At 41.1% G+C, this 24,794-nt stretch overlaps 2 protein-coding genes across 8 annotated transcripts in view; one reads left to right on the top strand and one right to left on the bottom strand.

The window, feature by feature from the left end:
* Positions 1–537: 537 nt before the first annotated feature.
* Positions 538–8,615, bottom strand: MESR6 (misexpression suppressor of ras 6). 6 transcript variants are annotated; one of them, XM_045745775.2, is made up of 3 exons: positions 8,214–8,231; positions 5,126–5,228; positions 538–2,312 (listed from the first exon to the last, which is right to left on the bottom strand). In XM_045745775.2, exon 3 carries the CDS (start codon positions 2,195–2,197, stop codon positions 1,052–1,054), a length of 1,146 nt encoding a protein of 381 aa, XP_045601731.2. In that variant the 5' UTR covers positions 2,198–2,312; positions 5,126–5,228; positions 8,214–8,231; the 3' UTR covers positions 538–1,051. The 6 variants fall into 6 exon arrangements, with proteins under 6 accessions (XP_045601731.2, XP_069194505.1, XP_045601728.2 ...); XM_069338404.1 differs by lacking the exons at positions 5,126–5,228; positions 8,214–8,231 and adding an exon at positions 8,476–8,615; XM_045745772.2 differs by lacking the exon at positions 5,126–5,228 and having other exon boundaries at positions 8,214–8,346.
* The window catches only part of LOC123760263 (HUWE1-associated protein modifying stress responses), a 33,693-nt gene continuing 17,468 nt past the window's right edge, over positions 8,570–24,794 (top strand). For both annotated transcript variants that reach the window (XM_045745776.2, XM_045745777.2), the window contains exons 1-4: positions 8,570–8,768; positions 15,810–15,884; positions 18,577–18,745; positions 23,016–23,152. In XM_045745776.2, the coding sequence (XP_045601732.1) occupies positions 8,570–8,768; positions 15,810–15,884; positions 18,577–18,745; positions 23,016–23,152 (580 nt within the window). The remainder of the gene's footprint in view (positions 8,769–15,809; positions 15,885–18,576; positions 18,746–23,015; positions 23,153–24,794) is intronic.

The following is a 24,794-nucleotide window of genomic DNA, read 5'->3' as shown; positions in this document are numbered from 1 at the left end:
ACTTCACTGCTCAATACCCTCACCCACCATGGATCCCAAGGGGAGGCACAAGCACATGGGCAAGCAACCTTAGGGGTAACTGAAACACTACACATGGGTCACCATTAGAGAGCAGAACAGTATTCCAGGGACCGACTAGGGATACCACCTCTACAATGTCCACTTGACCTGATGTCTGTCTAGGCGGGCTAACCAGAGGAGCAGATTGATTCAGGTGCACAGCAGTGAACTTCCCATTTTATCCCTAGCCTGACTCCCTTAGAGACCGCAGTCGCTGGGGAGACTCGACTCCCAGTTGAAAGAATATCAGGAACTGTACAAGTCTCCATACACGGCTAACAGACAGGGATGTATTTAACTTGTGCACCGCCACAGCAGGCAAGAGAACCACCCCTTACTACCCGCAGGTGGAGCACAAGAGCCGCTCACCACACAAGGCACCATCCACCGAGGGGAGCATGATACATATAAGAGTAAAAATCAATGGTAAACATAAAATTTGATTTTGATTTCATTAAAGATTTATTAAATACTAAATTTGATTAAAGATTTTATTATATATAGTGGCACAATAAACTCAGAACCTGATGTATCTAAGAATATATTATGATGAATGGGACTGAACTAGCATCACTGAACTCTCCAGAAACACACACTGTACTATTATAGGTTTAAAAGAATCTCAACCAGAAGTTCTATTAGACTTACAGTACTTGGTATTTGGAAGACACTATCAAGTATCCCCATTTACGAGATACCCGTCCACACCCAGGCATCGATAATGACCTTTCACATCTTGTGCCAGACGTAATGCCCAATGAAGTCACAATAAGGTGACGAATGAGAAAATATTATAGGAAGGGTACAGTGGGTAGTGTTTCTGGATAGTCCAGATTCAGTTCAATCCCAGCCATTGCCATAATATTTTCTCATAAATAATAGCAAGAAAAGATGTACAATATTATAACATTACTACAGTCTAAAAAATATTTGGAAGAAAAAAAAAAAAAAAAAAAAAAAAAAAAAAAAAAAAAAAAAATTGCTAAGGGCTCTATCTTAACTCATTTTCATAGTGTAATTTACAATCTATATTGTAGGTTTTTCTTAATAACTTACACAAACATTCTTGCACCATATCAACTTGGTCAGGTGGACAATAATCATCCAGGCTTGACCGAGCAACGGTTATCACCACCGGTGGTGGAAGTGATGCCACAAGCTTGCATGTCACTTTCATCAGCATATCAATTTCTTCTTTAGAGGAAACATGATGAGGAAGCTCATGGTTATCATCATCACACGTGCATCCTGCATCATGTACCAGCTCCCAGTCAATGTCACCTCCATATTCACCGGCCAGGTCCTGAATTAATTGGACTACAGATTTTCTTTTCACTACATCCTCTATATTTTTGCATATATTTTCAACCTTACTCTGATTAAGCTTTATATCTTTCAGTTCTTGAAGATTGAGAAATATATTTTTTAGCAATTTTATCTGTTCACTTCGTTTTCTCATCTGAGTATCTACAATGTCACTTTCCTGAGAATCAATGAAGCTAAAACTATAAATTTCTTTCAGCCTTCCATACATACTGACTTTGTCATGCATTGCAACAAAAGGATTCATTGTGCTAAAAAAATCCAAATCAACATCTAAAATATAATTTTCCCCGTGCTCTTGTATCAGTTTCAGAGCAAGATGCTCCACCTTTACATCCGGTTCAAATCCCAATGTCTCAACATAGAGGTTCACTTCTTTAGTATCCTCCAGGTTATCTGCTTTACAATACAACAATTCACTAACAAAATATAAAATAGGACAAGAAACCCTGATATTGTCAGTACCCCTTTCCTTTCCAATGAGGAACTTGTAACTACCATTCTCTATCTGGTTTGACCATGGTGGTTTAATCCAAAAAATTGAGGAAATTTGTCCCGTAAATGTAGCCACAAGAATCCAATTTTCAATACTCAATTTTTCAATCATAAGAGGAACATCATAAACCTCTGAAGCTTTGAGCTCAACAGGAATAAGTAAGTCTGGGTGGGAATCAAAATGGATAAGTAAATTGTTGGTAAATGGGAGATGTTTAGAGCCTACAGCACGCAAGATATGATATAAAGCATCGTGGTGATCTTCAACAATATGAACTGGGATGCTAGGGTACTTCTTGAGGAGAGCCATTTTCTTCATCCTTATTTAGATTGTTGAATAAAATTAATTTATCAACTGAAGGCACCAAGCTGGGAAGGCTGTTTAGCAGCATCCATGGAACTGAATGAGATGAGACTTCCTCTGCTTCATCCTCCTGGAAAAAAAAAAATAAACATAATAATTTTTAATCAAGTACTGTACATACATACATAGGACATAAGAAGAATGTGCAAATTATGGGTAGGGCAGGTACAGTCGAGTAAAAGTATTCCTTTACCCACCAGCTTCCTGAAAAGTGCAGAATGGCAATGCTGTATTTGTTGCTGTAGTAGTAGTATTGGGTTAGATTATGAATAAAAAGGGGCTTTGTAACAATGAGTCTCATTGATCAAAACACCACTCACTTGTTTACATAATTCTCTCTGCCATTTACTGTATATGAAAATACAATACGGCAATGAATAAAAATAAATACAGGTATTTAGATTTGTGACAAAGGGAGATGGCCCATGTGTGCTTATTAGCTTATTGACCTTTCATGTAAATGATATATGTATTATAATGTTACGTATATATTGGCATTTTGCTGTTGAAGCAGAGACGACGGTGCGTCATACAAATCGTCATTGGCCATCACTCAACACAAAACATTTTTTCAAGTTCAAAGCGGTCTGCAAAAATTTATGTATGTGAATGTAGTTGATATACAGTACTACAAGAGGCTACTTGTAATTACCTAAGTGTAGTTACATGATGAGAGGTATGCTCATGGTGTCCTGTCTTCCTAGAACTCTGTCATATAATGCTTTGAAACTACAGTACAGTGGTACCTCGGAATGCGAGTGTCCCTGTATGCGAGTTTTTCGGATGCGAGCAGGATTTCCTCGGAAAATATGTCTTGGAACGCGAGTTTGTTGATACTGTACACGTACAGGCCGACCCAGCGCGTGGTGGTTCGGCGATCGTCGCCCCTCCGCCCCTCAGTTTACCATTGTCTCGCGCCCAGTGATTACCCCACATCAATTCTTCTCGCAGATTTTCAGGGTTTTGTTGGATTTTTGGTGATTTGACTATACAATTTGTTATTATATCTCACCATGGGTCCCAAGAAAGCCAGTGGTAAGGATAAAGGTCAGAAAGCCCATGTGAGGATGACAATAGAGGAGAAACGAGATCATTCGGAAGCATGAGAACGTACACATGTTGTTGAACTTTGTAGGCAGAACAACAAAGCCACATCAACAATATGCACTATACTTAAGAAGAAAAATGAGATTATGAGTGCTAAAGTGGCAAAAGGAGTCAGAACAATAACGAAACAAAGACCACAAATACTTGAAGAAGTGGAAAAGTTGTTATTAATTTGGATACACGACAAGGAGTTAAGGGGTGATAGTGTTTCGGAGGCCATTATTTGTGAGAAAGCCAGGGTTTGGACAGATTTGTGGTGAGGAAATCAAGCAGTGAGCCTCAACCAGGACCTAGTGGCACTCATATAAAACGTCCCAGGGAGAGCACACCAGAAAGGTCCTCACTGCCTGATGTGATAATGGAAAGGGACTCTCCTTCCAAACAGTAACTCCTCTCCTCCTCACCATCTTCCATACGCCTACAGCATTCAACAGCAAGGTAAGTAATAACTTGAACATAGTTTTGTAGGTTTATTTAGATGAATTAGGTATAAAAATTTAGTTTGATGTGGGGTTTTTGGGGTAGTCAGGAACGGATTAATTCATTTCCCTTTGTTTCTTATGGGGAAATTAGCTTCGGAATACGAGGCGTCTCCAGGAACCAATTAAACTCTTAAACTGAGGTATGCCTGTACTGATTTTGTGGCCCCCACTACCTTCTCACCTAATTTGTTCCAACCGTCTACCACTGTTTGCAAAAGCGAATTCTCTTATACAGTACAGTACTGTATTTCTTTGGCAGCTTTGCTTATTTGTTTAAATCTATAACCTCTTGTTCTTGAAGTTCTAGGTCTCAGGAATTCTTCCCCATTAATTATATCGATTCCTGTTATTATTTTTCTTGTACGCAGTGATCATATCTTCTATCATCTAGTTTTGGCATATTTATGCCTCTAACCTTTCCTCATAGCTCTTGTCCTTAAGTTCCGGGAGCCATTTAGTTGCATGTCTTTGCACCTTTTCTAGTATGTTGATGTGCTTAAGATATGGTCACCATACTACCTCTGCATATTTCAGCCTTGATCTAACAAAGGTCGTGACTATTTCTTTAGTATTTCACTATCCATGTATTTAAAAGCAATTCTGAAAAAGGCTGCATGCGGCCTTTTGCAAGCATGCCTGTGGCCTGCACAAAGGATAATGTTATTTGGTAAATAATATAGAAAAAAATATTCTGCAATAATTTTTATTAAATGACTTCAATTAGTTGTTGTGTCTGGCCCTCATGGTAACACAAATGTGACCCATATGGCCCTTGGGGGGGGGGAGGTCCCTCAGTTTGGGGCCATCATGACATGCCTGGTATAGAGCATGTGCTCGGGAACCCTCCTCACGGCTCCTACGGATTTTCTCGACTACCATATTTTTACTTATTGCACTCTTTACTGTAATTATGCTAGTTCCCAGCAAACCCTAATTACAGTTATTCATTATCATTTAGTTAAGTTATTTCACTATGTCACTTTATATACCTGTTATAATTTACTGTACTTATCATTTTACTTTTACTTACTATATTTAAGTAGATTTGCTTAATACAGTATATTAATTAAATACAAAATTTAGCTCAGTGTCAATATCAATCACCTTACCCAAAAATGCCAAAAGCAGCCAGCTTCTTGTTCTAGTTGAGGCCAGCAGTGTGTTAGTGCCCCTTAGGTAAATCAGCTACAGTGGCACCTCGCCATACGATTGCCCCTACTTACGATAATTTTGAGTTACTATGTAAATTTCATCGAAAAATGTGACTCGACATCCGATGGCGTTGTCAACTTACGATATCTGTTAGTACACGTTCGGGTCGACTGAGCGCGTGGTTCCCGGTCATGCGGCCGACCTGCCTCAGTTTACTACAGCTGCCCGCTTAGTGACGATCGCACCTATAAGAAATTTCGCTTTTGTGGTGATTTTTTGCATTTTGAACATTAAAATAATTATTATATATCATGCCATGAGCCCCAGGAAAGTCAGTGGTAAGGCTCAACATATGAGATCTCATGTAAGGGTGACCATTGAGCAGAAACAAGAGATCATTCGTAAATATGAAGATGGTGTGCGGGTTGTTGGACTGGCTAGGCAGTACAACAAATCTCAGTCAACGATATCCACCATACTGGCTAAGAAAAAGGTCATTATGGGTGCTAAAGTGATGCATCATTACAGACAAATGTTAAAACGTAGGGAAAAACAAATGTCTCTTGACAAATTTGTAGCGAGACAAACAAGCACTGAACCACAACCAGGTCCTTAGTGGTATTCAGGCAAAACGTAGGAGAGAGAGAGTACCCCAGAGAAAACATCACTGCCTGATGTGATAATGGACGGGGACTCCCCTTCCAAACAGTAACAACTCTCCTCCTCCCCCCTCATCACCATCTTCCATACGCCATCAAGAATCCTCAATAAAGGTAAGATAAAGTTAGGTACTGTATTGTAGTTAGAAAAAACATTGTATTCAGTATAAAATGTATTTGTATGTTAATATTTTGGAGGGTGGGGAACGGATTAATTCAATTCCCTTTATTTCTTATGGGAAAAATCGCTTCGACTTACGATCCGTCTCTGGGAACGGATTAACATCGTAAGTCGAGGCCCCATTGCATTTACCTGAGGATCTCGATATAAGCCATACGGGTATGAATATTATTAACCCCAAAAAAGTTAAAAATAGATTCTGCATTACAAACCTGCTCACATTTTTGGAAACGGTAACCAGCTACTCGGACAATGAGGATGTAGTATACAGTACATGGATTTTGCTAAAGCCTTTGATAAGATACCACACGAAAGACTGGCAAGGAAATTACAGGCACATGGAATAAATGGTAGAATATGAGAATGGATAAAACAATGGTTAAAAAAAAGTCATGCTAAATGGGAATGAATCTGTCTGGAGAAATGTGGTGAGTGGGGTACCACAGGGACCTATTTTTGTCATATACATTAATGACATAGATGAGAATATTACATACCACATCATCAAATTTGCAGATGACACAAAGATTTATGATAAAGTGGGAAATGATATTGATATTGAAGCCTTACAAAGAGATCCACATGAACTTTACAAATGATCAGAAAACTGGCAAGTGTTTATTAATATTTTGAGATTTTTTTTTTTTTTGAGATATATACAAGAGTTGTTACATTCTTGTACATATTGATAAATACAAGACCTTGCATGTGGGGCATAGCAACCCACGCCACAACTACCAAGTTAATAACTTCACATTACAACAGATTGATGAAGATATGGACCTTGGAGTCAAAATCCACCACTCACTAAAGAGTTGCACAACAGGTGGGAACAGCAGTCAAAAAAGCTAACCAAACGATTGGAATAATGAAGCACACGTTTGACTCGAGGGAAAGAAGGTAGTGATTCAATTGTATAAATCTCTGGTACTAAACTAGTGGTCTGGACACTAAACTAATTTGGATTACTGTATCAAAGCATAGAGACTTCATCTTCAGAAGAACACAGCTGCTCTGCTAAATGTGCAGCACCAGGCAACAAAAATAATTCCAGAGCCATGTCAACTCTCGTATCAGGAACGGTTGAGGGTCACAGGGCTAATAACACTACAAACCAGACATGACAGGGCAGATCTCATTGTAACTTTTAAAACACCGAACAATTTGGAGGATGTTGATTCGGACAATTTCTTCAGAGTCGGATGCAACACAAACAAGGAGCAACGATTTCAAGCTCAACAAGCCGCAATGTTGGACTGAGAACAGGAGATGCTTTTTTACTAACAGGGTTATTAACCCATGGAACCATCTATCCGTCAAAGTTGTAAATGTCAAAACTGCTAAAATTTAAAGTGGAAAAGATCATCAATGCACTTTGATAAGCTGCCAGCTTCCTGTCCTTATTGTGGCCTGCAGGTAAATTCAGTTCAGTAAATTGTAAGACACTGACACCTGCCTGGCGTTTCACAAACTCTTTGTCCTGGGTGAGTATCCTGGCCGGGGAGGATTTACTGGATGTCAATCCTTAACTGTAGCCTTTGTTCACCCAACAGTAAAATGGATACCTGGTTAAACGATTTGACGGGTCGTATTCCGGGGAATATTAAGATTATGGACCTGCCCAAAATGCTATGCGTGCCAGTGGCTGTACAAGAATGTAAGAACCCTTGTACAGTATATATTGTATAAAAAAAATAAATAAAAAAAAAAAAAAAAAAAGTTAACTGGCTAGTAGCCACTAACATGCACAGCGTTTCAGGCAGAATTTTCATTTCCCATAAATCTTCAGTGTCATATGCAAATTTGATGATTAGTTTGAAATATTATATGTTACTGGTGTATATGAGAGTGAGAGAGTTTATGTTTAAGATCAGATCAGGTAAATTCAGGTTAGGCTTATATCAAGATCCCCCAAAGATCAAATTACTGACCCCACAACAAGCTGACTTAACTCCTAAGCACCTATTTACTGCAGGGGCGAACAGGTGCATTAGGTGAAAAGAAATGAGCCCAACCGTGTCTGTCCCGGCAGGGATTTGAACCCGGAATTCCCGATTGAGAACGAAGCCGACTGTACTACCATGTCTGTGTTAATTTTGCCCATGTTCCATCAATAATGGCTGTCGAGTTAAACAAATACGAAATGTGGGGCTTCAAAAAAAATAATTGACAAAAAATAATTAATAAGAAACAGTGAAAACTGAACAAATGCCTTGGCCCCCAGGCCAGGGGCCCTGCCAGCCTGTGGGCCCAGCCACACCCCGCCAGCCCTCGTCCTCCACCTGCCCGCCACACCACCAGTCTTCACCCACTCACACCACACCGTTCTACACGAGAGAAGACGTTTAAAACTGGAGCCATGGGTGGTGGTCGGCCTTGGTTCAAATTACCTGCTGCTGAGGGTCGCTGGGCTCGGCGCGCACCCGCACCCGCACTCTCACACTCTTCTAACAACTCTTCACACACCTAATACTCCATACAAACCCTTTCAATCACATCCAAAAAGGAGTTATCATATTTTTAATAATTAGTTTTGGTGTTATTGATGTGTTGAGAGTTATGAGTTGAGGTAGATAATGTGGGGAGAGGCGGGGGTGGGTGGGAGAATATTGGAACAGGTTTGCGACATCGACAAAACACATCACAGCTGACCAAGAGGGAGGAGGCTGCTGCTGCTGCTCCTCGCACACACATTATCCTCTCTCCTCCTGGTCCAGCCCAGCCCACCGCCTCCTCCTGCACCTTGATGATGAGCGAGGGACGCGACGCCGACGAGGACGTGCTGGGGGACTACTGGGTGACCTCGTGGGAGCAGCAGACGGTGCAGGAGCTGGAGAGCGAGGCAGACCACCAGCAGCACCTTCACGCAGAGGCCGATGCCGCCACAGAGAAGATGTGGGCCCTCTTTCAGAGTGCTGCTCAGTGTGTGGCTGTCATGTATAAAGGTTTGCCTCGCCACCACCTTCAGCAACAGTTATTTTTGATCCCGGTTGGAATTTGGTGAAATACTCGTTAAATATGGTGAACTGTGGGGGAAGTTTGTGCCCCTCGAGGGCCAGTCCTGCCTCGCGTGTCAGATGTGGATAGTCACCACAGTGGGGCTTCCTTAATGATTGGATTCATAGTGGAGTATTTAAGGGATATAACCATATTGGAAATTTCCCCAAATTAGAGCTAAACAGTCATGCTGTCCCCGTGGTGCAGTGGTAAAGCACTTGCCTGGCGCTGCGTTGAGTGCTTTGGCTTCGGTTCTGGATAGGAATTGACTGGGTAGGATTGACTGGGCACCAATCCTTAACTGTAGCCTCTTTTTACCCAGCAATGAATGTGTACCTGGTTCTTAAACAATTTGGCGGGTCGTATTCCGGAGAAAAATTAGGATTAAGGATCTGCCCGAAATGCTATGTGTGCTATAGTGGCTTTACAAGAATGTAGCAACTCTTGTATTTATATATAAAAAAGAAAAATTCCAATTATTTAATTAAAATTAATTATATTTTCACTTTTATTTTTATATTGGAGTGTTCACCAGTACCAAAGTAGTGGTATAAACATAGTAGGCCTACTGTTCCTTGCATATAACCCTATTAAGGGTGGTTATCATCATATGTTGATTTACATGATTATAGCCTCCCGGTAGTACAGTTCGATTTGTTCTTGACTCAAGGGTGTGAATTTCTGGCTCGAATCTTGTGCGGGACACAGATGGTTGGGTGCATTTCCTATCACCCAATGCACCTATTCACCTAGCAGTAAATAGGTATCCAGGAGTTAGTCGACGTGTTGTGGGGTTGCATCCTGGGGCAGGTCAGTACTTTGACCTTGTGGGGGGGGTGGCGGTGGACTGCAATATAAGCCTAATCTGTATATACACACACTGGCTGCCTGTTCCTTGACACAATGAATTATTATCAAGTATTAACTATGTGAATGCGGTAATCGTATAAAATTCCATCATCTTGAGGTTATCTTGAGATGATTTCGGGGCTTAGCGTCCCCGCGGCCCGGTCCTCGACCAGGCCTCCTTTTTGTTACACATCCCCAGGAAGCAGCCCGTAGCAGCTGTCTAACTCCCAGGTACCTATTTACTGCTAGGTGAAGAGGCATCAGGGTGAAAGAAACTGCCCATTTGTTTCTGCCTCCGCCGGGGATTGAACCGGGAACCTTAGGACTGCGAATCCCGGGCGTTGTCCACTCGGCCGTCAGGCCCTGTAACTTGCAGTCATAATAACAAGATATGTATATCGGTGCTGTTCATGTTGTTTTCTCAACTCTATATGGTTTTAATGAAGTATACCAGAGCAACTACTCATCATTTTGAACATGATAATGATGATAACGGAACTAAACAAGGCCTATTGGCCCATATGAGGCACGCCTCATATGGGCAGGGAGCCGGTCGGCCGAGAGGGAGCCAGTCGGCCGAGCGGACAGCACGCGGGACTTGTGATCCTGTGGTCCTGGGTTCGATCCCAGGCGCCGGCGAGAAACAATGGGCCGTTTCTTTCACCCTATGCCCCTGTTACCTAGCAGTAAAATAGGTACCTGGGTGTTAGTCAGCTGTCACGGGCTGCTTCCTGGGGGTGGAGGCCTGGTCGAGGACCGGGCCGCGGGGACTGCTAAAAAGCCCCGAAATCATCTCAAGATAACTTCAAGAAGAAGATAACCTATTTATTGATGTAAAATTTATATAAAATCCTACCAGAAATCAAGCTTTGAATGGAATGGTAATGTACAATTGTGGGGACAGGAGATACACAAAATGATGAAGCCACTTTTTTACCTAAGCGTTTCGGGCAAATTTTTTAAAAATTGGGTTAAGGTGTTTGGCATGAAGAGCTCGTGGATGATGGTAGGCTGGCTGAGAGTTTGGGTGACAATAGCTATCATCTGGCGGCAGTCGAGTGCATTATTATTAGGATATTTACCCCACATAATCAATCTTTTCCATTTTTATCTGGTGGCTAATTTCCTTAACGCCAAGCATGCAGTCACCGTCATTTGTCCAACTCCTGGGCCACTGCAGTTATTGTTACTTGCTGATTTTATCATTATTACCTGGTTTTAATATTGGTGATTTAACTATAGTTATAATGCATTTATATAGAGGTAGCCAAAACTCATGAGCAAATTCTGCTATAGTTTTACATTTGCTTACTATGCAAAGAGGGTATCATGTACTGTATTAGGGGCCTGTGGTTATCATCAAATAATGATTTGGTCTTTACCACTATGCATAGACTACATTCCCAGACATAATTGCAGTCTGTCCTAGAAACAGATTAACATGCATTGTATGCATACATATTACATTGTACACCTATACATTATATACTGTACTCAGTCACACTTTTGTCATTTAAATGTATGTACAGTGTATAAAGTTCAACACAAACCCTAGTGTATAAACTAATAAGTGAAGTAACGAACAGAAGCCATCGAAGTTAAACATTAGAGTACTCTCCCATGCATCACGCTCTTGGCAAACAGTGTACAGTGACACCTCGGCTTACGAATGCCCCTATTTACGAACTTTTCGGGTAATGAGCTCAATTTTTTCGTAAAATGTGAATCGGCTTATTTGCCTCGAGTAACGTAGTTTGTTGATATGCGTATGGGCTACTTAGCGTGAGGTTCCTGGTGGCACGGTCGCCCACGCTTCAGTTTATCAGTGCCTCCCGCTTAGTGACAATCGCGCTTGAATTCTTTGTAAAGAATTTCATTGTTTTTCTGCTTTTTTTGGGTTTTGAACATGAAAGTAATTATTATACTGTATATCACACCATGGGTCCTAAGAAAGTCAGTGGTAAGGTTCAACCTAAGAAAACACATGTGAGGATGACCATAGAGCAAAAACAAGAGATCATTCGTAAACATGAAAATGGTACACGAGTTGTTGAACTCGCTCGGCAGTACAGTACAACAAATCTATGTCAACTATATGTACTGTAACTGCTAAAAAAATGACATTATTAGTGCTAAAGTGACAAAAAGCATATCAACAATCACGAAACAAAGAACACACACACTTGAGGGTGTTGAAAAGGTGTTATTAATTTGCATACACAACAAGGAGTTAGCAGGTGATAGCATTTCAGAGGCCATCATTTGTAAAAAAGCAAGGCATTTGCATGAAGACCTTATAAAGAAAACCCCTGGAATAAGTGATGCAGATACGAAAGAGTTTAAGGTGAGCAGGGAATGGTTTGAGAAATTTAGAAAAAGAAGTGGCATTCAGTGTTGTGAGTTGGTTAAGGAACACACCGAAGAACTGACCGCCAAAGAACTCTTCACAAGGAGCAGCAACAAGAAACAGCTGAGGAACTTCAGGGGAAGAGGAGGCAGTACAGAATGTCCCTTCCTCGACAGTTAAGAAGTGGTGTGGACTATGGGAAGAAATGCAAACTTTTGTTGAAACAACTCGCCCAGAGCAAGCTGTAGTAGGCCGTTGCCTTAACCTTTTCAATGACACTGTGATGTCTCGCACTACAGACAAGTGTTACAATGTAGGGAAAGACAAGTCTATGGAAAGGTTTGTAGTCAGAAAAAGAAGCAGTGAGTCACAGCCTAGTGGTATGTAGGCAAAACGTAGGAGAGAGTGTACCCCAGAGAAGTCATCACTGTCTGATGTTATAATGGAAGGGGATTTCCCTTCTAAACACAAACACCTCTCTCTCTCTCCCTATCCCCTCTCCTTACTGTCTTCCATATGCCAACAAGAGTCATCAATAAAGGTAAGCTATAACATGTACATACTATAGTACTAAATATTTGTGTGAATTAGGTATGAAATCTATTTTGAAGTTAATATTTTAGGGAGTGTGGAACGGATTAATTCAATTTACATTATTTCTTTTGGGAAAATTTGTTTCGAGTTGCGAACTTTTAACTTGCAAACCGTCTCTGGGAATGGATTAAATTTATAAACGGAGGGACCATTGTATCTGGCATCGATGTATATACTGAACCCTGTACACACCAGCAAACCATAAAAGACAGTGTTTATTCTCTCAATTATCTTGAGGTTATCTTGTGATGATTTCGGGGTTTAGCATCCCCGTGGCCCGGTCTTTGACCAGGCCTCCTTTTTGTTACACACTCCCAGGAAACAGCCCGCAGGAGCTGTCTAACTCCCAGATACCTATTTACTGCTAGGTAACAGGGGCATCAACGTGAAAGAAACACTTTGCTCATTTGTCTCCGCCTCCACCGGGGATCGAACCGGAATCTCAGGACTATGAATTCGAAGCGCTGTCCACCCAGCTGTCAGGCACCCTGCAAATTATGTCCATACTGTATTTGCATCATATATCTACAACCCAGACAATAATTGTTTAACCCTTTAACTGCGCAGCCTATAAATATGACACCCCCCCCCCCCAGTGCACAGGAAATAAATTATCTTGAAAAAATTCTTTTGTTTTTTTTTAAAGTGTCAAAAACCCTTCGCTCAGTATGGGTATGTCAAAAAAATTTTGAACTTGTACTTACTTTGGCTGCTATGGGGTCCGTCAGTTGGCGTGTGACGTCATCATTCGTCATTCCCCGTTTGCCCGTGACGTAAGCTCCCGGGGCCGGTGGGGCGCCCGAGTTGCCACGAATATATTTTTGTTCATTTTTTGCACACAGTTCCAAATACATTTTATTTGTTTTTACGTGCTAATCCTATGTATAATGAACACGTACACTATATTATGGCAGTAAAACATCCGTACTGTCCGAGGACATTGTGTTACATGCATGACACTTGTGTACACATATGTTGCACATATTTACCATGTATCATGCTAATTTATGTATATATACAATCTATTTACAGACTATACACTGTCACACACTATATACATTCACCATCAACACAATCAGAACACCGCGAGTGTGAGCTGTCATACTCAGCCAGCCCTCCCTCACTCCTCCAACATTGTATTCGCGAACATTGCTCCTCCCATCATACAGTTATTCACACCAATGTTTCATGTTCATTTATGTATATTTACAACATATGTACACATTATACACTGTCACACACTATATACATTTACCATCAACACAATCAGAACACCGCGAGTGTGAGCAGCCACACCCAGCCAGCCCTCCCTCACCCCAACATCTTACTCACCAACATTCCTCCTCCCACCATACTGTTATTGGTTTTATTACACTATTTACACATGTTATATATACCTATCTATACGTTTTATTTACCAGACCTATGCAAGTAAGCCGGTATTGTGTCCAAACATTACAGTGGCCACCATACACTGCATGGGAAATCACACAGCAGACAGCAGACGACGCTACGATTACGACATCACCTCCCTCACCAAAATAGCTCCTCTCTACATACTCCTCATGCTGTTATTACACTATACACACACACTGTATGTACCCATGTACATGTGTATTCCCCATAGCGAACCACGAAGCTAGTATGGTGAGCAAAACAAGAGTGGCTGCCACACAGTGAGGCTACCTTGAGGTTACCTTGAGGTGCTTCCCGGGCTTAGCGTCCCCGCGGCCCGGTCGTCGACCAGACCTCCTGGTTGCTGGACTGATCAACCAGGCTGTTGGACGCGGCTGCTCGCAGCCTGACGTATGAGTCACAGCCTGGTTGATCAGGTATCCTTTGGAGGTGCTTATCCAGTTCTCTCTTGAACACTGTGAGGGGATTGCCAGTTATGCCCCTTATGTGTAGCGGGAGCGTGTTGAACAGTCTCGGGCCTCTGATGTTGATAGAGTTCTTTCTCAGAGTACCTGTTGCACCTCCGCTTTTCAACGGGGGTATTCTGCACATCCTGCCATGTCTTCTGGTCTCATGTGATGTTATTTCTGTGTGCAGGTTTGGGACCAGCCCCTCTAATATTTTCCACGTGTAAATTATTATGTATCTCTCCCGCCTGCGCTCAAGGGAGTACAGATTTAGACTCTTTAGTCGGTCCCAATAGTTTAAGTGTTTTACTGAGTGGATTCTAGCAGTAAAGGATCTCTGCACGCTCTCCAGGTCAGCAATTTCTCCAGCTTTGAAAGGGGCTGTCATTGTGCAGCAGTACTCCACTCTAGAGAGCACATGCGTTTTCAAAAGCTACCTCAATTCTCTCCCTCCCTCCCTCACCAAAATTCCTCCTTCCACAAAACTGTACTACACTCAATGCTAATTATAACCACAATCCTGGTCACTAATTCCTGTAAATGAATAATTGACCACAAGTTTATTTTGAAAAGGAACCTAAAAAGTCATTTGAAGATTCCTAGATGGACGAAATAATGCTGTGGTGCTGTGGCTAGCGCTGTGAACATCGTGAACAGCATTGAATCACTGATATTTGAACATTGTACCCAGTCATTATCACACTCGGGCTCTTCTATAATACTATCATGGCTAAATAATACAAGTTATATATATATTTTGACAATATTAGGCGATGCTGTGGTCACACGCTGAACAGCAGTGCTGTGCGCTCATACTGCGAATGCCAGCCTTGGTTGCTCACTCACTACTGAGGCTCCCACACCCGGGAATGTGGACCAAGATTTTTTTTTAAGATGGCGTCTGTTTACAAGAGCCCTGAGGAAGCTGATGTGAACCCCATGTAGCTGCGGGAGTTTTGAATGGAATGTGAAAAATACAAATACCCAGTGGCGCGTTGCGCACCTGAAGCCTGGGCCTGCAGGCGCGTTGTGCAGTTAAGGGGTTAAATCGTCATATGATGCTAACCACATTATTCCATGAATCAGCCTATGACGATAACCACTGTATGAATGTTAAGCATTTAGAGTATTCTCTCTATCAGCTTCTAATTTCCTGTCTATCATTTATGTGAGGGGCACTATCTGTGTTGACCTTGATGGGAACAGGAAGCCGGCAGCTTATCAAAGGCCCCTCCATGGTTCCTGAGGGTTTTTTCTATTCTCTTGTGATTATTTTAACATTACCGATTACCTCATACTCCAGCTATGCTGTTCCTTATTTATGTTTGAATTTGCAGGTGCAGCAGACAGCCAGCACTCTATGTGGGTGCCCTTTCAGACTGCTGCTGGTCACATCACTGCTCTTTATAAAGGTATTTTCTTTAAAGAGAATTGATAAACTTTGATAATTTAAGGGTTTTGTATAGTTTGGGGCAACAAATTTGAAAATATTGTTGAGGAACCTGAAATGAATCACTGGCAATTGAGTTTGGTTCCTGGTAGGGTTTCATTAATATTCCATTGTCATTTACTGTATGTATTAGTGGTAACTGTTCTTATATATTTTCCTGTATAATTGTAAACTACTTAAAACGAAGCCTCTTCAAAAGTCCCTGTATTACTTGTAAATGCCTTAGTAGCAGTGGTTGTACACTTACAGTGTACAGCTAACGTAGTCCCAATGTACAAGAAGGGTGACAGGCAAGAGGCACTGAACTACAGGCCAGTTTCCCCAACTTGTATACCATGCAAGGTGATGGAGAAGATCGTGAGGAAAAGGCTCGTAGAGCACCTGGAGGGAAATAACTGTAACGCACCACCAACATGGGTTCAGGGATGGTAAATCGTGCCTCACAGGTTTAATAGATTTCTATGACCAGGCAACAAAAATTAGGCAGGAAAGAGAAGGGTGGGCCGACTGCATTTTCCTGGACTGCCAGAAAGCCTTTGATACAGTATCCTATAAAAGGCTATTAAAAAAGTTGGAGCAACAGGCAGGAGTAAAAGGGAAGGTGCTTCAGTGGATTAGGGAATACTTGAGCAACAGGAAACAGCGAGTAACGGTGAGGGGGGAGACATCAGAGTGGCGAGATGTCATTAGCGGAGTCCCACAGGGCTCAGTACTTATACCCATCCTGTTTCTAATATATGTAAACGATCTTCCAGAGGGTATAGACTCCTTCCTCTCAATGTTTGCTGATGATGCAAAAATTATGAGAAGAATCAAGATGGATGAAGATAGACAGAGACTACAGGATGACCTGGACAAACTGGAGGAATGGTCTAGAAAATGGCTGCTAAAGTTCAACTCAGGAAAGTGTAAGGTAATGAAATTAGGTGAAGGGAGCAGGAGGCTGAACACAAGGTATCATCTGGGAGGTGAAATCCTGCAAGAGTCAAATAGAGAGAAAGATCTGGGGGGTTGATATCACACCGAACCTGTCCCCAGAGGCCCACATCAAAAGAATATCATCAGTGGCATATGCTAGACTGGCCAACATAAGAACTGCCTTTAGAAACTTGTGTAAGGAATCGTTCAGGACCCTGTATACCACTTATGTAAGACCAATCCTAGAGTATGCAGCTCCAGCCTGGAGTCCATACCTAGTTAAACACAAGACAAAGTTAGAGAAGATTCAGCGGTATGCCACCAGGCTCGTCCCGGAACTGAGAGGAATGAGCTACGAGGAAAGGCTAAAGGAGCTGAACCTCACATCCGTGGAAAACAGAAGAGTAAGGGGAGACATGATAACCACCTACAAAATTCTCGGGGGAATTGACAGGGTTACCTTACCTAGAGGTTACCTTGAGGTGCTTCCGGGGCTTAGCGTCCCCGCGGCCCGGTCGTCGACCAGGCCTCCTGGTTGCCGGACTGATCAACCAGGCTGTTGGACGCGGCTGCTCGCAGCCTGACGTATGAGTCACAGCCTGGTTGATCAGGTATCCTTTGGAGGTGCTTATCCAGTTCTCTCTTGAACACTGTGAGGGGTCGGCCAGTTATGCCCCTTATGTGTAGTTGTGACAAAGGGTGGACAAAGACAAACTCTTCAGCACGGGTGGGACACGAACAAGGGGACACAGGTGGAAACTTAGTACCCAGATGAGCCACAGAGACGTTAGAAAGAATTTTTTCAGTGTCAGAGTAGTTAATAAATGGAATGCATTAGGCAGTGATGTGGTGGAGGCTGACTCCATACACAGTTTCAAATGTAGATATGATAGAGCCCAGTAGGCTCAGGAATCTGTACACCAGTTGATTGGCTCTTTGGTCCCGCCTCTCAATTGTCAAAGCTCAACCCCTGCAAGCACAATTAGGTGAGTACAATTAGGTGAGTACAGGTAACCGTCACTTCTGCCACAGACACAGTGCAGTAACTGCACCTGCATGAAGATGTTCCTTTGTTTCATAAGAGCTAAAAACAGGATTGTACTAACCAGACCATAAAGTAAATTATGATTGTCAAATCCCACAAAGATACATTTATAACTGAATACCTTCAAACTGTATGTCTAGAGCACTCGTCAGACATGAAACACACATTAAATGCACTGAATAACCAACCAGCCTAAAAATATCTATAAATATCCTACCACAAGTTGAATACAATTGTTCCATGCCTTTGAGCATACCCAAGTTCAATCATGGCATTAGAAAGTATTCTTTTGTTGACCAATCACATTCACATTATTTATATGCACAGCAATTTTTTAATTTTACAAACAACATATTTTGTTTTATTACCCCAGAAAAGTAAATGTGTGTCAATATTTGACATTCTTGTGTCTTAACTACAAATCAAGACTGTACACCAGAAGACACTGGTAGAAATTGGTAATACAGAAAGAAATTTAGGGATGTAAAGAAATAGAATGGACTAGGAAATGTGATCGAGGCTAACAATACCTGTATATAGCCTAAAAAATATATGGTTCTAAAGGTGTAAACACCTATGTTGAACTTGTTTTAAAAGCCTGCTAAACGCAATGGATTCAGAAGTTAGTTGTTGAGGGTACTGCTCATAATAACTGTTGTATGTGCTCTTTTTATTAGTAAATCTTTTACAGATGCAGTAGAGTCTGTTCGTCGAAGTGGTGAGATTGGCGTCCAGGCTGGATATCAACGTCGCAATAGAGAAGTACTTAATTGGGCTCGGCGGAGAAGACACATTCGTCGGGAAGAATTAATAGCATTCTTAGCGGGGAAACCACCTCCCCACAGAGCCCCGCATTTGAGGTCAGTTGGTGATATTTTTACTTTTACTGTTATTAGTGGTGTTCACAAGTAAGATACTACAAGTATAAAATTATCTTAGAGCACTGAACAGTACCTGTATCCAAGGATATTAGTATTGGAAGTTCAAGATTTGCATTTGTATTATGTTCTAACATTTAGTATATAATTACATACAGTATATATTTTAAGACATCTTCAATAGAAGTTTTTTTTTTTTTTTGTAAATATTTTAATTGAAGTATACTTTTACTGCCTTTAGAATGTCTTGTTATATTCACTTTAATGCCACATATTTACCTGAATTTACCTGAGAGCCACTAACACTAGTGGCCTCGAGGAGGACAGAAACCAGTAGGTAGAAGCACAGATCTCCCATTTGCCCTGATAAGTTTTAGCAATTATGGCTTCAACAGGTAGGCAGTTCCATGGGTTTATAACCGTGTGGGTAAAAAAAGGATCTCCTGTTCTCAGTCCTATATTGTGGCTTGTTGCACTTGAAACCTGTTGCTCCTTGTTTGTTACATCTGACCTCTTGAAGAAGTTGTCCAGATCAACATCTTCCAAATTGTTCAGTATTTTAAAAGTTTTCAATGAGTTTGCAGTGGTGTTAGCCCTGAGGCTCTCACCTGTTTTTGGTATGAAAGTTGACTTAATTTTGGAATTATTTTTTTTTTGTCGCACTATAATTTAGTGTGTGTTTTTGAGTGTTAAACTTTCTCTAAAGCAGCTATGTCCTTCTAAAGAAGAGGCCTTCAAGCTTGGATACATTAACCCTCAAACCGCTAGGGGCCCAAATGGAATTCACACCCACAGGCGCAACAAAAAAAAATTCCAAAAAATTCTTTCATCTTATAGAAGTGTTCATTTTTGTTCCCTGATCACGGAAAAAATAACAAAAAAATCGTACCCTGATCACGGAAAAAATAACACAAAAATCGTAGGTGGCATATTTTAGCCGCAATAGGGTAGGGAAGTGTGGCAAAAAAGGGGCGTTGACAGAGCCTTCGCCATACGAGGTCTACTCAGCCCGAGCTGTCAGACGGCAGTTGCCACAAATATATTATTACCTAATTATTTCAATGTCTCTGATTTTTTCTTAGTTTTTTTTTCAGTAATATTCCATACAGTGAATTGTGGTATATTTATATAATAAAATGTGTGAACCATTGCTGTACTCAAAATTATGGTGTGCATATTAGTGATTCAATTATGATGTTCGTAAAACAATAAACAAATAGTTTTGCTGTTGTTACACTATATACACAGGTTATATATAAGTATCTGCATGTTTTGTTCACCATAACAAGCTACTAAGTTGGTCTTGTGAGTCAAAAAACAACGAGGAGTGACCGCCAAACACCAGCCAGCCACTCGCTGCCACTCCCTCCCTCAACACAACCTCACTCACCCTCATTCTCCTCCCACAATACTGTTTTTGTATTTATTCACTATACACAGACGTTATATATACGTATTTACATGTTTTGTTCACCATAACTGTATATCTAAGCTTGTATGGTGAGTAAAGGCACAAAGACGTAGCTACTCACACAGCTGATCGGCGGCCGCCCTCAAGGCGAGACGCACTAATATTTCTCCTCCAACAATATTGTTTGTGGTGTTATTACATTATATAAACACATTATATATAAGTATCTACCTGTTTTATTCACCATACCTGTACAAATAAGCTGGTATGGTGCCCAAAGACCATAGTGGCCATCAGTAAACAACATGCCAAGTCGTGCAGACGACGCTCCTCCCTCACCAAAATGGCGGCTCCCAACCTACTCCTCTTGCTGTTATCTCACACTATACACACGTTATATATAAGTATCTACATTTGTGTTCACCATAACGAACCACTAAGCTGGTATGGTGAGTGCAGTCAATAAATGGTGGCCACACACAGTCAGGAGACGACGCCACCACCCTCCCTCCCACAGCATTACTCCTCCCTCCATGGAGCACAGCGCTAAATATCACCACAATCCTGCTATTATCAGAATCCTGGTCAGTTTTATCACAGTCAGGGGGCTTCAGTAATAATATCACTGCTAAATAATAGCAGTATCATATATATTATGGCATTTGTAGGCGATGCTGTGGTCACAAGCTGAACAGTGGTGCTGTGAACTCGTGCTGCGTGCGCCAGCCTTGGTGGCTTGCTCAATACTGATGCTCTAACACCCAAGAATGTTGGCCTGGATTTTTTTTCTAGGTGGCATCTGGCAACTCGGTCGTTGCTGTACTATAGCTGCCCCTATCCCAGGCGGGGCGTTTAAATTATAGCGCTAGACACGAAATCGTATATAAATGATGTGCGCGGTTTTGGTTTTGTCACTGATATCATTTATATATATGATGTGCGCGGTTTGAGGGTTAATCCAAGTGGGGAGTATTTCAACTTTCTGGGATCGAAATTTCTGCCTCTCCTCTCACTGCCGTGTAGTTATTTCTTGTTTGTATTGCTGGTACGTTTGAGGGTTATGTCTCTTCATATATTGACCCCATTTTAATGTCTTTTGGTCTCTGGCCCTCTTGTAATTTCTGTTGAACCACTCTTGTTTTCTAGTTCTGCATCTCTGTTTTTGTATAAATTTTTTGTTGTGCCTTCAGCATATTTTGGCAGACATCCTGTTTACTTCCTTGCCTGACAAAAAGTCTTTCCAATCAAATTCATTAAAGATCTTGCTAAGTCACCCAGGGCATTCTCTCCTAGCTTGTATTTAGGCTTATCAAGGTTTCCCCTATGCTAACTAATAACCCTTAGCATGCAACCCCCACAGCAGATGCCTAACTCCTGGGTACCTATTTACTGCTAAGTAAACAGTGGCATCAGGTAAAAGGAATCATGTCCATCTGTTTCCATCTGCCCGGGAATTTAACCTGGAACCCACAAGTGGGAGCCGAAAATGGTTCACATTATTTTCCCAGTCATATTTTGAAAAAATTCATCAAGATTTTAGAGTCTTCTTTTTGTACTTGAATAATTGTTCTGATAGCAATATTCCTCCAAATATTTCATTGTTATACTATAATTGAGCCACTGTAAATGGCTGTTCCTAAACACTGTACATCCCTGTCCTGTACAGCAATGGGGGTGCTGTTGTACTTAGTTGTGCTTGTGGGGGTTGAGCTTTGGCTCTTTGGTCCCGCGTCTCAACTGTCAATCAACTGGTGACTTGTTGTGGATGACTGCTTGAGTGTGGTCGTGCATATTTAGCCCTGATGCTATATAGTTAATTCAGTGTGAATGGGGAAAAAATCAAGGGTAGAGATAGCCTAAGCTACTCTATCCTTTTGAGATGTACAGTATTTTATTATCTGAATAAACTTACTTGAAATTGATGTAATAAATGGAGAAGGGATGTTTTTATTTGTTTATACAGTATCTGTATAATCTTCATTCATTATTACTGTATTAATTTTTTTCATTAAGCAAATGAATGCCTCCCATGTATGAGATTGAGAAGTAGGGTAATGATGATGAATTTATAGGTTCTATATTCACCTGTACAGTATTATTCTTCATGTTTATGTGGCACTCTTGACTATATTGATGCTTAGCCCATATAATAAAATACCTGGTTACCTGGTTGATGGGGTTCTGGGAGTTCTTCTACTCCCCAAGCCCGGCCCGAGGCCAGGCTCGACTTGTGAGAGTTTGGTCCACCAGGCTGTTGCTTGGAGCGGCCCGCAGGCCCACATACCCACCACAGCCCGGTTGGTCCGGCACTCCTTTGAGGAATAAATCTAGTTTCCTCTTGAAAATGTCCACGATTGTTCCGGCAATATTTCTTATGCTCGCTGGGAGGACGTTGAACAACTGCGGACCTCTGATGTTTATACAGTGTTCTCTGATTGTGCCTATGGCACCTCTGCTCTTCACTGGTTCTATTATACATTTTCTTCCATGTCGTTCACTCCAGTACATTGTTATTTTACTGTGTAGATTTGGTACTTGGCCCTCCAGTATCTTCCAGGTGTATATTATTTGATATCTCTCGTCTTCTTTCTAGTGAGTACATTTGGAGGGCTTTGAGACGATCCCAATAATTTAGGTGCTTTATTGCGTCTATGCGTGCCGTATATGTTCTCTGTATTCCCTCTATTTCAGCAATCTCTCCTGCTCTGAAGGGGGAAGTGAGTACTGAGCAGTACTCAAGACGGGACAACACAACACTTATAATCACAAATGATTATAAACTTTTAATATCTCTTGTGGGGTAAACAAGTGCCTCAAATTTTGTTGTTTTCTTTTGTACAGAGGATCTCCTCGTACTCGTATCTCCCTGGAGCGCATGAGTCCTCGTCTACCAAGTCCTCATCACACGCACATGCACTCTCATGCTCACACTCCAGATCCAGATCTCAATACTTTCAGGGAAGCTCTTGGAATATCAGGTAAGGACAAGCACTATTATTTAAGTTTGATTTTACCTGCACATTTAATAAAGAGTACATAACATTGGAAATCTTGATATCTCTTTATTTTATATACACTAGGCTCACTGTTACTTGTTTATTAAAATTTGAGCAATTAGGTTTGTCTCTATTTTTAGAGCCATAACATATGTAGCTAGCATTTCCAGAGACTTGCAATGAACTTGTAAGTTAGTTATTTAGTACTTTACTAGAAAAATAATCAAACTTTAGTAAATTGTGTACAGTTTAGATGATTACTCCTTTGCTAAGGTCAGCAAAGGAGGAGATATGAATTGTCTAGGAAACCCCACTAAAGTAGCCAGAATGTGAGACAACCAAGTCTAAAGTAGCCAGAATGTGAGACAATCAAGTCTAAAGTAGCCAGAATGTGAGACAATCAAGTCTAAAGTAGCCAGAATGTGAGACAACTAAGTCTAAAGTAGCCAGAATGTGAGACAACTAAGTCTAAAGTAGCCAGAATGCGAGACAACCAAGGCTAAAGTCCCCATAAATTACACAGTTAGTGGTCTTGCCTACTGGTTTCATGTGATGTAATTTCCATTTTCAGATTTGGAACTAGTCCCTCAAAAAAAATTCCATGTGTAGTTTATGATGTATCTCTTGATTGCACTCTTGCAAATACAGATTTAGAACTTTTATTCAGGTCTCAATAATTTAGATGACTTATAGAGTGGATTCTAGTGGTAAAGGATCTTTGCACACTCTAGGTCAGCAATTTCTCCGGCTGTGAATGGGGCTTTTAGTGTGCTACAATATTCCACCCTAAAGAGTACAAGTGTTTTCAAAAGTATCAACACTGGTATGGCATCATTTGTTTGGAAGGTCCTTGTTATCCAACCTGTCATTTTTTTTCAGTCATGACAACTACTTTATTGTGTTCTGTAAAAGATAAGGTCTTCCGACATGATATCTCCTAAATCCTTTACATTACTTTTTCATTCAGTAGTATGATTTTACTCTTGTTTTATATGTGGTTTCCATTTATATATATATATTTTTCCCTAGTGCAGGAGCTGAAACTTATTTTCTTTAAAGATCATGTTACAGCCATCTTTGGGCCAGACCCAATTTACGTCAGGTTGGATGTTTGCCGTGTCCTCTATATTGTCTACTCCAGTGAAAATCCAAGTGTCATCTGCAAATGATGATACAGTACTCTAGTTTGTATCCTTGTCTATGACCGATATGAGGATGAGAAATGTACCAGAGCAAGTATGGTACCTTGTGGGGGGGACTGAGGTTTTCATGATGGATGATTCTTATTTTACTGTGTTGAATGTTACATTCTGCATTCTGTTCTTTAGAAAGTTAAAGATCCTACTTTGCCAGTAATTCTGTTTGAGCATTTTTTGTGCACAATAACATTATGGTTACATTTATCAAAAGCTTTTGCAAAGTCTGTGTATATTACATTTGCATTTTGCTTGTCTTCCATGGCCTCTAAGGCCATGTCATAGTGATTTAGCAACTGAGCGAGGCAGGAGTGCCCTGTTCTGAACCTGTGTTGCCCGGGGTTATGTAGATGCTGTGATTCCACGTGTTTTATAATCTTAACTTCTTAGCACTTTCAAAGATTTTTATGATGTGTGATGTTGGTCTA

The sequence above is a fragment of the Procambarus clarkii genome, chromosome 39, assembly GCF_040958095.1.
Source record: "Procambarus clarkii isolate CNS0578487 chromosome 39, FALCON_Pclarkii_2.0, whole genome shotgun sequence".
Lineage (NCBI taxonomy): Eukaryota > Metazoa > Arthropoda > Malacostraca > Decapoda > Cambaridae > Procambarus > Procambarus clarkii.
Note: the sequence above shows the minus strand (reverse complement) of the source record. Positions and strands in the feature narration are given on the sequence as shown.